Raw genomic sequence first — 15,979 nt, 5'->3', positions numbered from 1 at the left:
CAGGGGTAGATTGGAAAAGCTTTTCCTGAGTACTCGGACACGAGAGAGGCAGGCCCTATAAAACAGCCGGTTTTTAGTTTGCAACTTAATGGGAAATTATTGTTATAAGATCATAACAGGTCCCAGGTCACAGTCCTATGCACTAAAAGTCTTACCCTCACAAAAATACTGTTACTGGAGACCTTAAGATTGTAAAGAACGAATTTTATGTGTGAGAACTTAGCAATTCAACTACCTTTTATTTCTGAAAAAGCCTTTAATATAATACAAGATCATTGTTTGTCATAAACAACACGATATCCCTTCTGATATTCTATATGCTATCTCTTATTTTGGACTTTTATTATTAGATAAATAGTTCTTTGTTGAAATTTGAAGCTAGCCAAAATAGAAACACCGGTGCTGCAATATGCTGGATAACGGTAGAGTAGGCACCAGAAACATGGTGCTACTGTTGACAATTTTCAATAATTCGGAGGACCCGAACTGAGCGATTTGCTTGCATGAGGACTTAAGTGCGGTAGGAAAGAAGTAAAGGTGGTGACTATGTTGTCACAATCGCTACATACTCCTTCGTGTTAACTTTACGTTCTCACTTGCCATGATTTATGTAATGAAGAGACATTGTAATATGCATGTCCATGATAATGCTTACGTTTAAGTTACTAATCTTCAAATTTCATGTTTTAAATAGTTATTTTTGGTTGCAGACACTTGCCGTACAACAGAGCGGCGCAAGACTTCATGCTGGAGCAGCCCAAGAAGAACAAGAAAAGGGTTTCCATCATCCCCGCCGGGCAGTCTGAGAAGGTCCTCTCTCCGCCACGGCAGATCCCCCAGATCAATGTCCCTAGTTTCGTCAGTTCACCCGACAAGGACAATCTGATAGAGCTCACAAAGTTGGGGAACAGTTTGGAGGACATGCACAGCATTTCGAGCGAGGACTCTTTTAACGAAAACCTTCTGCTGGCGGAGAAAGACAAGGACGCTGCCAGCGCGGAGCGTCTCGCTCGGTTAAAGTCGACGCTCACATTTGATGACCCGGAATTGCACGAGGTGAACCGAACGGTTACGAGGATAGACGAAGAGGACTCGGAACTGCTCGAAGACAGCGCCCCCACCTCGCCAATGCTAGCGGCTGAGTCGCACGAACTTGTTCTCAGCCCTGCCAAATTGCAGAGTGGCGATTAGTTTCGTCCCTCTTTGGAATCCAAAAATACTTGTATACTTTGGGTTAGTCATTAACTGTAGAAAAATTACATGCAACAGTTATATTTTTTACGTTTTATGTATTTAAATTTGTTGTGTTTTAATGCAGTAACTACCAAACATATTGTATGTCAAGTTAAAATAAGAAACTCTTAAGTAGTTGTAAAACAAGAATCTAATGGATAACTGCATAAAGTTAAACTGTAATATATTATTTATTTATATAGAATTTCAATATTCATGTTGTTTATTTTTTGATAAAGTATTAAATTGATAATAATAAATTACATTTATGATTAAGTATTAAATAATAAGTTTATTCCATGATTCAGTACCATACAATGTTGGTATTTTTTTAATGTTAAAATACTTTTATAATATTAATACTGTTGTATTTTGATTGAAGAATTAATAATATTATTTAATGCATGATTCATTACTTTCATATTCCGACCATGGTAATATTTCCACTAAAGGCATTTAATCTGTATAATTCTACCTAATTTACTTTTTTATTAAATATAAGTCTTACAGGGTGCAGGTGAACATATTTCATTTATTCACAGAGTCAATTATCATGATTCTGAACAACTGTTATGCCATATGTAATGATTTAAGTGGTTTAAGGATAAATTACTGTTTTTGTGCCTTATGTAAATGTGTATAATAAAATATGTTAGATTACACCAAATAGTTTGTTACATTTTACAACAAATTGGTTCAAAATTTCAATTTCAGGTGTAAGTTTCTTGTAAAATATAATTTTACCAACAGTTTATACTTATTATTTGCACTGATTGTTCTTAGATGGTGCTGTTGTGTGTACATCTTGTTCAAATGTTTCGTATTATCGAGTTTTAATGTTTATTTTAAACATTGTGTATGCCTCCTTTTTTGGCATATAATAAATAAATATATTTTGATAATATTAGAATGTTCTGATAAATTAATTTTTAATAAAACCTTATACACGTTATTTTTGGATTCCAAAGTGTAAACATTGTTTTAAATGTGAAATCAACGGAGCTTTTAGAATAGAATGTTTCTTTTACCATTTTTAGGACAGAAATGCTTCCATATTGTTTCATTTTTCATCGAAAAAGGCGATATTCATTTCACAGACATTTATTAAGTTGTCACATGTTGAAATCAGAGTGTATTTTTTGTAATCCGTGATTGATTTTCCAAATCAAATAAATCTGTCCATAGTTTTAAGTAGCCTAAGTTATTTATAATGTTTTGTATTCAAATAATTTACGAATTACATCCAAAAGCTTATGAATTACATTAATTCTAGTGGTCATTACATTTTTAAAAGAGGTATATGTAGAACTTTAAATTGAATATTAGGGCTGAGAAAATTTATCTTTAAATGTATCTGATTTTATTACATTGTGATTAAATAGTACAGAACATTTTATTTCAAATCAAGTCTGAACAAACCTCAACTCAATAAAAACCAAATAGACAGTAAGCTTGAGTTTATCAGTTTCATTATGTTAGCCATTAATTTTAATTAAACAATTTTGTACCTAACAATGGTGAGTGAAAAAGACAACACTGTGTAGAACTAGACTACATGAGACAACAATCAAAAGAAGCTCGTCACTGTAAACATTAAAACAGGTTTTTATTACTCAAAATAACAAGTTCTTAATGTTTTTACTTTATGTATTTTACTATTTATATCAAAAACCATGTAAAAATGAAAGTGCTACTATGTTGCAATGAACACTCCTCTGTAGCAAAGTGTAAAATACTCTGTCTCTGACTGGAAGTACGGTTCTCAGACGGGAGAAGGGTAGGTTGATAAAAGTATACTTGGTGGGTTCGAACTACTGTTATTAACTAAAGACCCCACAGCATTAAAATAATTAAAAAAATATTTTCATCTAGTTTTAAAATTAAAATAAAGTACCATTACTTAATTGTGAATCTGCTACACTAAATATAAATCAAGTAGAACTAAAAAGATACAATTCCAAAAACACGAGTCTGTAAAATTTTAAACTAGACAGTTTAAATCATTTTAAATTCATACCTAATTTGACCAAAAATTATAAGTGTAATTATTTTTATAAATAGTCTAATAATGTGATTGGTGGTAAAAAAAAGACACTGATGTAATATAAAACAAAATAAATTTTAGAATTAGATTTAAAAAAACCCTGTCTTACCTTTCTTATTCCTTTCATAAAATGCGAGTATTCATTTTACAAGGAAGGAGTACGCCAGACCAAACCACATGTTGCGGTTATAGAGCCAAATGTCTGACAATCTTTTGCCATTAAGTTGCACATAATTTTAATAGCTATTTTTGCTAGAGAAGGATTTGATTGAGGTTATGTTTAGAAGTGGAATTATAAACACATATACCATAGGATATGTTTATGAATAAATTAAATGTAAATTGGTTTAGTTACCTAATTTTGTCATTCTACCTAACACGTACAGATGAGAATTTCTTTAATGTCATTTTTGTGTGATTCGTCCAACTTAATGTATTGTATTGTTAATAATTGAACCTAGAAATTTTGTAGAGTCAATTTGTTCTATGATTTGTGTGTTAATATATTGTGGGATTCAAAGGAACTCTAGCTAGCCTAATTCAAAAATAAATTAATTAAGTTTTATTTATTTTTAAAATCATGCTTTGTTGTTAAATAAATTTTGTAAATTTAAAACGGTTCCAGATGATACAAATCCAATTTTCAAATTTCAAGATTTGTTCGAAAAAACACATCAGCGTAATCAGCATAAACACAAATTTTGCTATTACCACTGTTTCAAATTACAAAAAGAAATGTTGGTCTCAGGATCGAACCCTGAGAGATTCTATAAAGAATGTTTTTTAGTGAAGATGTATAATTTTTATAATATATACTTTCCTTATGAATAACTTCAACATACTGCTTCCTATCACATAAGTAGGAACAACCAATTTAATTCTTCACCCTGTATTCTATAGTAAGAAAGTATTTCTAAAAGTTTACTGTGACATACACTGTCAAGTCACCGGTCAAGTGACATAGCACTCAGGTCCATGAATACTCTGACAACGTGTTCTCTCTGTCTACGGCATTTATGATTGTCTGAATAAAATTCACTGCAACTGTAATAGTAGACTTTTCAGGTCTGAAACCGTGTTGAGATTGTCTATTAACTGATATATTCTAGAAATTCCAAAATCTGTACATAAACAACACGTTCAAATATTTTTGAAAAAGCTAAAAGTAAAGAATTTGGCCAGTAACCAGAGATTTAATTACGATCCTTTTTTTTAAGTTTGAATGATCTTTACTATGTTAAGTTTTGATGGAAACAAATCAAATACTAGGGAAGAGTGTATTAAATGGGTTATTGGTTTTATTATGTGTTGTTTGACATGTTTTATTATGGTCATAGGAATGTCATCAAAATCTGGTGAATGTTATTGTCATAGGATAATATTATTTTGTCAACTTTTAGGCAAGTTACAGATCTGAACATAAGTGTGTTATTTTTATTTGCTGCCATTGAATGAATATTGACCGGAGATATGGAGAGGTTTGGCACTACTTCCCTGTCAATTACATTAACAAATTAAGTATTGAATATATCTCATTGTTCAGAACAACTAACTATTATTTTCAATTTTTTTATCTTTAGATTTACTAGTGTCAGTGATTTTTCTCCTACTTTAATGTATATAATTCTCCATGTGGTCTTATTGGGATTACATGAATTTTCTATTTATAAGTCATAGACCAGGTTTTTGTTGTATGTTATGATAATTTTTTTCCTGTCTTAATCGTTACTTTAAGATAGTCACCTTAGTACCTCTATAAATATTGGCAAGATTTAAAACATTAAGTTTTTCTGTCCTAAGATCTTTAGTAGTCCATTGTTTTGCATGCTGACATCATGTTACATACACTTTTGGAAAATTTAAATTAAAATGAATAAAGTAAGAAATGCATCATACTTAAAATTAATAGGAACCTGATAGAACTTCATCCATATCTCTGAGAACAGATGATATGTATACGCATTTTAAATTTTTGAATAATGAGAATGAAATTTATAGCTTTTGTGGGTGTTCATTAGATCATGTAAAGTTTATTTTTAAGTAGGTACTTGTTTTTTAATTGAAACAAACGTACAATACAATATTCTTCCATTTTGTTTTTTTTAACATTAAAAACTAAATCCTTCATTTAAATTGTTATTTTCTGCCTTTTTAAAGTGTATTCTGATTAAAAAATTATTGAAAAAACATTGTATATTTGGAAGTAAAATAAAATAAAATCTATAATTTAAAATGTTATATGACAAGTACTTCAATACTCATTGAAATGAAATATAACAGCCAAGACAGCCAAGGAGCATGTATGCAATCAATTGGGAAAATTTACCAAATTTAAAATTAGTTTAACAAAAAAATGTTAAATAAATAGTAATGTTTGTATACAAGACATATTGCTTGTCAAATTCAGTTTCAAAATAGCCAAAAGACCTTATTTAATTAATGTTTAGGAAATTAAAAACTAGGCCACCATTGTCATTTTAAACAGCAATAATAACATTAAACTCTTAATAATACAACTGTAACAGGAACGTTTTAATTGTATACATAATTATGCCATTAAATTAAATTTTTTATTCAAGCTGTCCATTTCAAGAATTGAAGAACAGTGCTAACAATGTATAACCACATTGAAATTCTCTAGCGGATTTAATCTGTCATAATGATCTTCTATAAACACTTAAGTCCCTGAAAATATTGAAACATTACAATCACAGTATTTGTGAGCAAATATTGAATTTATTTTGATCCTCCAACTCAAACCTAAATCTCACTGATCATCTATCTAATTAATGATACAGTAACCACTATTATGAAACAGTAGAAAGATTCAAATATGCTTAACTGCACTCGAGAAAATAACTCTTAACAACAATGTGAGTGAGTTACAAGTCCTCATTTTCAATCAGAACTTGTCAAATTTGTTATCATAAAAATCAAATATACACTACAATAAAATAGGTGATGAATTTATAAATAATACTGTATATAGAAGTATAATATTTTTAATCAATAGTGTCCCCACTATTGCTAGACTGTCATTATTGCAGATTTTTGTCCACCACCTCTACCATTGGCTCCATAAATATCAGTCAAAAGTTTACAGACAGCCTACTGGAAAGGATTATGTGTAATCATTTTAAAATACATAAACAGTTTTTAAATTGGAATATATTAATTTTATAATATTGATCAAATAAGAATTTTAAAAGTAAAATATCCATAGTTAGAAAATAATTAATTTCGCCACAAAAGAGTTAAAGACAAGATAAAAATAATCAATAAATTATTGGTTATTGAATAAGACCAGGCTAACACAAACAGTATAGTCAAAAGTTATTGCCTATAACTTCCCAAATTTGGCCTCTGAATGCTTGATTTTGTAATTACAAAGTGTTTGTTGAATGTGTGAAGAAAAGTTCAATTTTAGTAATTTGTGTTAAAATGTTACAATCAAGTGATATACCTCATTATATCATTTTAACTTAACTATTTTCATTAGCTATGTTTACTATCATGCATTATTATGTTATTTTATTACGTAGAAGTGGCATGAGAAAATTGTTTACATGGAGTAAGTTTGTAATAAATTTAATTTATTATATTAATTAGATAATTACACATTTAATCTACTATTCAGTGAACCAAACTTGCTATAGCAACAAAATTATATTTACTAAATAACAATAATCCTATCAAAATTTGACTTAATAAACAAATGTAATATGTTTATAAACTCAAACGTGCAAATTATTAAAACCTTTTATGGTAAGTCAGTTCTGGGCTGGCTCTATACGTATATAGATATTTAAAAAAACAAGACATGTTTCTTAACTTTTACTGCTTAATATTTCGACACTTTTCAGTGGCATTATCAAAAGCTTGTATAAATAACATAATTATACATTAATATATTATTATATTCAAATTTTGTTAATAAGTTAATTTTGTTGTCGTTTAGTATATGATGGATAAGTTAACACATTGTGCTAACTTTTGATATTGAAAAAGAAATAATTATTTTATTTATAATAGTCATACTCTTACAAAATTTTTTTTTTTTTAATTATTATTTAAGAGGTTATTTTGTACAATTTAAAAGTTTTTAGAGAGAACAAAAATTAATTTTTGATATTTGTAATATTGAACATTGGTTTTTGGCTTTGTACATTTAGAAAATATTAAGTATGAAAACTAAGTGAGAGTTTATGTTATAATATTATTGGAAATGTCTCAATGGATCTACATATTTGTATCAAAAGAATATGTACATAACATTCTTATAACCAAGAGATCATGTTCTTATTTGTTTTACATTATTTGACATAATTGATAGATTCCTATTGCTGTCTTTTGTATTTTTATCTTTTCAAGTAAAAAATGCTTTTTTGAAATTAATTTCAGACCAATATTTGGCATGATTTATTGTAAAAAGTACTATTTTTATTATATTGAAAGAGACAATAACAATAAAACTATATTATCTGAAAATAATTATCTTAAATTAAATCTAATAAATTTAAAGTTTATTTATTTTAATAAACCTTAAAATGCATATACTACTATTATGTTCATGTAGAAAGTCATGTATGGTACAGTTTGTAGTTTAATGTCTGTTTTACAAAGAAAGATCAAATCTTTTATTTTTGACATGTCATAAATTAGGCTGAATAATAATCAGCCATTTACTTTAAATCTATATAGTCAGATTAAATTTATACAAATATTTTATTGCTTTGTGATAACAAATTGAATCGCCTTATCAGGATTGTGAACATTTATTCATTAACTTAAATATTCATTGCACTAATTCTGTAATTTATATAATATTGTACGTTTTTGGGTTCTTAATATGTCGGATGTAATTTAAAAGTATATGACAAACATGTATATAGAGAATTTAAAAAAGTATAAATTTATGACCTTCCCACAAATTAAATAAAATATTTTATATGGCTAAATCATGAGCTTCTCGACCACTGACAAGCATATATAGTGTATTTTTGAAGTCTTTGATAGAATACCCAGTATGTGAAACAACTTTACATCAATAATATAAGATATAATTTTGTCAAAAGTGTTGGAAATGTACAATAAGCTGTTAATTCAATTACAAATCAAAATTCAATATTTTTATTTTTTTTATTTTATCAGAAAGGTAGGATTGATTTTCAATATTTTTATTATCATTAAAATGTTTTATGCAAAAAATCATGTGGATTAATATTGATTACAAATTATTAATGTTTTAACTTTACTTATTATAATCATTTTTATAGATTGTTATTTTTAATTAATATACATTTTATATGTAACAAAATCTTAATTGAAATTTTCTTTTCATCCTGCTAAACTTATAGCAAAATTACAGTGTTACATCGTTTTATAACAAAATAACAGCTATAACAATGCATTGTGGTTGTCAAGTTATAGAATAAAAATGTTATGTTACATAACATTAAAATCATATAACTCAGCTAAATATTTATTCTCAGTTACATCAACACTTTAATCACAACTATACATAATCAAATATAAACAAATTTTAAATTTTAGTGATTAAGTCATGCTGGCATGTCTAATTATTTTTTTTTTTGATTCGCTTATTTAACCAGCAACTCACTGATAAATCTTAAATAAAATAATATAAATAAAAGCTTGTGAAACCCAAATTAGTTTCATTGACTAATTGCTTGTCTCATACTGCTATATGCCCTCTTTGTCAAAGTGGTGAATGTTCCTCTTTCTAGTCTCATGTTGGTGAAAGTCTATCTCTCTAGATTCGTAATGTTGAATATCCCAGCCTTTAATTTCATAACAGTGTGCGTCCCTGACTCTAACCTCATGCAGATGAATATCCCTGCCTTTAATCTCATACCAGTCTATGTCCCTGACTCTAACCTCATGCAGATGAATATCCCTGCCTTTAATCTCATACCAGTCTATGTCCCTGCCTCTAGCCTCATGCAGATGAATATCCCTGCCTTTAATCTAATACCAGTGTACACCCCTGCCTCTAGCCTCGTACAGGTGAATATCCCCGCCTTTAATCTCATACCAGTATACGCCCCTGTCTCTAGCCTCGTGCAGGTGAATATCCCCGCCTTTAATCTCATACCAGTGTACGCCCCTGCCTATAGCCTCGTACAGGTGAATATCCCCGCCTTTAATCTCATACCAGTATACGCCCCTGTCTCTAGCCTCGTGCAGGTGAATATCCCCGCCTTTAATCTCATACCAGTATACGCCCCTGTCTCTAGCCTCGTGCAGGTGAATATCCCCGCCTTTAATCTCATACCAGTCCATGTCCCTGTCTCTAGCCTCGTACAGATGAATATCTCCGCCTTTAATCTCATACCAGTTTATGTCCCTGTCTCTAGCCTCGTACAGATGAATATCTCCGCCTTTAATCTCATACCTTTTTTTGTCCCTGTCTCTAGCCTCGTACAGATGAATATCCCTGCCTTTAATCTAATACCAGTGTACGCCCCTGCCTCTAGCCTCGTACAGGTGAATATCTCCGCCTTTAATCTCATACCAGTCTATGTCCCTGTCTCTAGCCTCGTACAGATGAATATCCCTGCTTTTAATCTAATACCAGTGTACGCCCCTGCCTCTAGCCTCGTACAGGTGAATATCTCCGCCTTTAATCTCATACCAGTCTATGTCCCTGTTTCTAGCCTCGTACAGATGAATATCCCTGCCTTTAATCTAATACCGGTGTACGCCCCTGCCTCTAGCCTCGTACAGGTGAATATCCCTGCCTGTAATCTAATACCAGTGTACGCCCCTGCCTCTAGCCTCGTACAGGTGAATATCCCTGCCTTTAATCTAATACCAGTGTACGCCCCTGCCTCTAGCCTCGTACAGGTGAATATCCCTGCCTTTAATCTAATACCAATGTACGCCCCTGCCTCTAGCCTCGTACAGGTGAATATCCCTGCCTTTAATCTAATACCAGTGTACGCCCCTGCCTCTAGCCTCGTACAGGTGAATATCCCTGCCTTTAATCTAATACCAATGTACGCCCCTGCCTCTAGCCTCGTACAGGTGAATATCCCTGCCTTTAATCTAATACCAGTGTACGCCCCTGTCTCTAGCCTCGTGCAGGTGAAAATCTTGGTATCTAATTTCATATGTGCAATACTGAGAGACTTTTCACATTAAACGGATCATCTAGTCAGTTTTAATTAATCATTTGGTGAATGTCTCTCCTTCTATTCACGTAATGGTAAATGTCACATCATTCAACCTCGTAGTGACTGCCTTGGGATTTATAATACAACATTTGGTAAAGTACCTGGAGAAAAAATATTTGTTACTCGATTGGAGACTGAAGCTTTGAATTAAATCATCCCTATTCATCCCATGCCATGAATCTAAACTCAGTTTCTTCCAAAATAATCTTGAAAACTACAGATTTGAGTGTATTATCTTACTATCTGTGACAAAAGCATCTATAGTCTATATTTCATTTCCTCAATTGACACAACCCACATTAATGGTTATTTATTTATTCTAAGTAATATCCAATTACTTGTGTCAGTTTTTTGTTCAATAATTATTGTATCAACATAGATTTGTGCCAGGCCCAATCAACAAACATTTCTAATCAAAATACAAATAATTATTGAATAATAGTACTAAAGAATGTTATATTATAAAGGCTGTTTTACAGTTGAAACTTTAGGCATTTTGTTTTGAATTTCTGCCATGTTCAATGAACCATTATCAATATTAGTTCATGTTGATTTATGGAATGGAGTTATAGCTTTTTATTGAGTAAACAATTTGAGAAATACTTATTTACTGAAAATTTTTAATATACTTGATAACTTCTACATTTTACTGAATTCAAAAGCGAAATTTAAGGTATTGACATAATATAATGATCTTACAGTCAAGATTATTTATTGTACATTTCCAAACAAACAGTGACATCAAAGGAAAAACAATGACAATCTTTACATAAAGCAGGAATCGTTCCGAATATAGACCCACTCTTTTGGGGTTTACCCTTCAATAATTAGTAAATCACTACATTTTTAACAACAATCCAAGTAAAAACACAATATTTAATAGCTAGCAATAGTATTTATTTAGACATTTATATGAGATACTTTATATATTGTATTATTATATTTTCAAAATAACTCATAAAAACATTCCAATTCTTTTCATTTGGAAATGTTTTTCTTATATACTTTTTCACAAGTTAAAGGAGAGTACGTTGTTTTCAAAGCTGAATTTCCAGTGATATAGGAATAAATATATATTATGTTTGAGATTTTGTGTGTCTTATTTTAAATCCTTCTTTAAACTCATGCAAATTATAACCAACACATTAATTATTGATCATTACCAAAATCTGCAACTAGATATTTTATATATTTCCCAATATGAGGGGCTACATCACTGCTGGGCTGCTACATCCAACAAAACTGTCTCAGTGGAAAACTTAAAACACGTGATAAATCTTGGCTACAATAATTTTTGAAATAAACTGTTTTAGAAAAATTATTGTTCTAGTACGGTTCGGTGTATATTTATGGCCATATATAGTTCCTATCTACATTAGTTATGATATGGTTAATTTACCAAATCAAATGACACAAGGAAATAAAGAGGATAGATAAGCTGCTTTATTCAATGCAATGAACTATTGAATGTTGGCTGTGTATTATATTTGTTGGAAGAGCAGTTATTTTCCATATTCAACATGACATCATTTTCTTTAGTGGATGCATTCCCATTATTTTATTTATATTTTTATTCCTTTTTATAAGAACATTATTCTTGTTTAGTGTTATTATTACATCTCAATATTAGTATAGTATAAAGGTTTGATATAGAAAACCTAATTTCGGATGTAACAATTAAGGTTATTGAAATAGTTTGTTTTGTTTTAAATGTAATATAGGATAAGCCTTACTGTTCTAATTCAATGCATTGTTATGATGTCTTCTTTGCCATAGTGATGTCTTTATGTTACAAAGGGATAATAAAAACTATGGAGTTTAATGAAAAATTTGAGTAATTTACTCAAATTTAATATTGTTACCAGAGTTTCATTGTGGCTCCAACTGTAGGAATGGCAGGAACTATTTACATTGGTGTCAACCTGTTCCCAAACACCAAAATCTTTAATATCAATATCACAATGAAATATTGTGGTAGGCACCCTGCCAAATACCTTTATTGAAGGAAACGAGGAATTTAAATAGAAAATTTACAGTAAACACTAACATAGCCAAGGTCATAGTCTGGCTGTAGACCACCCATCTCAAATGTCTAGCAGCAGGTATTTAGTTTTTTGGATTCCAACCTAAATCAAGTGTTTAAAATAATTTTAACTCTGTAAAAATACAAGGTGTCCAAAAACAGAGGGTTCCATGTTCGAATTTTTAAAATTTCAAGTGTAAACACACGCCATGTTGTACATAATTTTAAAGGCTATTGCGTCACAAATATTTTGGTGAAGAAAAATTGTAACTATATCTCTTTTTTTAATGGTTGTCTAAAAAGTATAGAAAGTAATGTCTTTTTTTTGTTTTTTGTTGCCATTACTATAACAGTCTATACTGAAATAATTTTTCAATATATCTATCCAAATAATGTCCAAAGGTCTGTCACATGTCATTTCAAGACTAGGCTTTTTAGAAGTGGTTTTATATCAGTCACTTTCAAAAGGGAAGGAAATGAGCCACACCATTGACCAGTAACCTCCATACACAGTCACTACACTTTTTCAATAGTTAGATGACATTTTTCCTGCTGAAGGGCTTGCTTTTATAGATATTTAAACTGAGATAACATTCCTACCTCTCCCAAACTCATAGGATATCTACACAGATCTATCAGTCTTTATTTACATATACATAGAGTACAGTTGTGCATCAAATATTGAGTTAAAAATATAGTTACATTAAGAGTCAAAGAGATAAAAAATAACATTGTTATTGAGATAATAGGTCATGATAGCTAACACTAGTTGTTGCTTTTTAATTCTTCAGTGGCTTCTCCAGTTAAGAAATTCTGGAATGGTGTAGATGGATCGGTCTAGGAGCCCGTCAGTGCAGTTTTCACTTTTTTCTCTGGCAGCCTTTTGAGGTTCTGAGGCAGATGGTTGTAGAAGGTGGCACCTTTTGTAGAAGGGCTTCTTCTTGTAAAGACTAAGGTGGTAAGCGTCTAGAAGAAGCCCTCAGGATTTATTTATACAGGATTCGGTTAAACAAATGTTTGAAACAGAATTGGGCTTAGACTTTAATTTTTTACTTCTACTGAAAAAAATTAATTGAAGACATTTTTTATCCAAAGTATACTCAACAATATTATCAATTATATCAACAACTTTCTTGCTCCAACGCAATGAGCATTTTTCACTTCACAGCAGAAAATGTACTTGAGAACTAATATAATAATTAATTTACTGTAGTCTTGTTTAAAATCAGGAACTGAGATATTAGGAATGTGGTTGTTTTATATACAGGGTGTAACAAAACGTTTGGGCTAGCTATGCATTTTCCGATTCTAAGTGTAATTCTAAGCTAAAAATTATTATTTTAAATTTTCACTTTATTTAGCAGCTATACCAGATAACCATAAATCTGTGTTAATGTTTTAAAAATGGTAGCCATTTAATTTTTGTATTATGAAATATCTCATAGACCACTGTTTTTATCAAAAGTTTAGAAGACATAAAAAAAGGATTTAAATAATGTTTTTTTAATGATACTTTTGCAAAAGAAACAACTACAGTATTTCATAGAAGGTTTCATATTATACATATAAACTAAATAGCCCATAATTTGACAGTATTTGAACAGATGTTATTCAGATAAGCAATTACTGTAATTAAAATGCAACACTGAAACTGACTATTAAACTTTTAACACCTAATAAGTGTAAAAATAACCAAATTAGCACATTTGTAAGATCAGTTGGTAATTGGTAATGTTGTTCCATAAAATAGTTATTTTTAACAGATTTTTTACAAAAGCAGTATTGTTGGCAAAGAAAACTTTGATGGGGTAAAACCTTTTTTGTCTTCAAAAATTTTGATAAAAACAGTGGTTTATTAGATATTTCATAAAACAAAAATTAACTAGCAGCCATTTTGAAAATATTAAAACAAATTTTAAAATATTTTGTTCTAATATAATACCTTTTGACATGGATCTGTTTACCAAGTCTTGTAACAATCATATAGATACCAACAAAGATAAAATTGTTCTTATCAAAACACAAAATGGGGTATAACTGCTGAACAAAGTGAAAGTTGGAAAAAAATGATTCTTCATTTTTAGCTTAGAATCACACGTACAATCTGAAAATGTAAAGCCAGCACAATCTTTTTGTTACACTCTGTATAGTATGAGTCAATGCTGTTATCTGTAGTATACCACGAATAGCGAAACAGCATTAGAAGTACATGGCTATACATTTAATTTTTTTTAATTTTGCCCAGATTTGGAGTAACAACGAAAGCTGCTTGTTAACGTTATTAAATTTGAAAATTCCCTGTTACAAATTATTACTTGCTTCAGTACGTACTATCATAATACTAGTATAAGTGGAAAACTCAATTATTACCATTAGCAATAATTTATTTATGTAATCAAATGTGTGTTTTAATATTTCATTACTTATGTACATTTTATCTCCCCTGATGGAAAATAATTATGCTCCAATATGAATTAAATTTTAATTTAATTAATAAGTTATTACTAAATTCCAAATTATTTCCCTTCCCTCAACACCAGTTAAAGGACAGTGTAAAATTATCAGAAGAGACCAGGGATGTGATCTATTCGTGGTAGTGGTTTCCTTTACATTGTTGAGAAAATAAAATCATTAACTTTACTACTATTTCCTGAAGATCACCATTCCCTTTTGACTACACCACAAACTGTAGGGAAGATTTATGTTAGCTTATGTTCTGGTTAACACCCCATTGTACTTCCCTAATATTAGTATTTTTTTAACTCAGATTTACTTGCTACGGTATGTTCAATACCTCTTTTAACATCAAGACATCCCTATGACAAAGAAGACATTGGTGGGGAACACTTTTCATTATCCAAATTTCGATATTTTGGACTTATTAAAATGTTGAGTTGAAGAAAGTATAATTTGAGAAAATGTATAAATATTTCATCATCAAGAACTTTGCTAAATTTCAAACTCTGCATTCCACAAAAACTTTATCGCTACAGTGAAATATGTTTAAATTTTTAGAATACTTTATCATGAATTTTAAATGTAAATGTCACCAATTGTCCCTTATTTTATTTACTATGCATGCTTGTGATAGACTTCAGCTCTCATTCCATTACTTTGTTGCCAGTTCAATCAACGATACATCCGGACGTCCTTCTTGAGTCAAGGATGCAGCTATTGTAGTATCATAAACAGCTGTCTCTACAGTAAATGGCTGATCAGAGCAAATAGGGAACATAGATGCATTTTCCATCTTTTTCTTAAGCTCGTTGAATACAGAGATAGTCTTTGCCATCAGGAGGAACCCATTCTTAGTTAGTGGCTTGATCTTCTCTGAAAATTTGGGAATCAGTCTAGGGAAATGAGAAAACACCAATTATTCTCCTGAGAGAAGCAGTATCTGTAAGAAGAGGAAGATTCTTTAGGGACAAAAGACAGTCTAAGTCTGGTTTTATTACCTCAATACTGATTGTGTAACCCAAAATA

The 15,979-nt window shown here is 30.3% G+C and overlaps 2 protein-coding genes across 5 annotated transcripts in view; both read left to right on the top strand.

The window, feature by feature from the left end:
- The window catches only part of LOC124354007, a 292,185-nt gene extending 287,234 nt beyond the window's left edge, over positions 1 to 4,951 (top strand). For all 4 annotated transcript variants that reach the window (XM_046804121.1, XM_046804120.1, XM_046804123.1 and 1 more), the window contains one exon: positions 711 to 4,951. In XM_046804121.1, the coding sequence (XP_046660077.1) occupies positions 711 to 1,191 (481 nt within the window). In that variant the 3' untranslated portion in view covers positions 1,192 to 4,951. The remainder of the gene's footprint in view (positions 1 to 710) is intronic.
- Positions 4,952 to 9,061: 4,110 nt separating this feature from the next.
- On the top strand, positions 9,062 to 10,441 carry LOC124355638 (uncharacterized PPE family protein PPE24-like). Its single transcript, XM_046806800.1, has one exon. It carries the CDS (start codon positions 9,062 to 9,064, stop codon positions 10,439 to 10,441), a length of 1,380 nt encoding a protein of 459 aa, XP_046662756.1.
- Positions 10,442 to 15,979: the final 5,538 nt, after the last annotated feature.

This window comes from Homalodisca vitripennis, chromosome 2 (assembly GCF_021130785.1).
Source record: "Homalodisca vitripennis isolate AUS2020 chromosome 2, UT_GWSS_2.1, whole genome shotgun sequence".
Classification (NCBI taxonomy): Eukaryota; Metazoa; Arthropoda; class Insecta; order Hemiptera; family Cicadellidae; genus Homalodisca; species Homalodisca vitripennis.
This window is presented reverse-complemented; position numbering and strand designations above follow the sequence as displayed.

Bases quoted from the DNA above. Each gene is read 5' to 3' on its own strand.
- LOC124355638 (XM_046806800.1), top strand. From the start codon at position 9,062: ATGTTGAATATCCCAGCCTTTAATTTCATAACAGTGTGCGTCCCTGAC.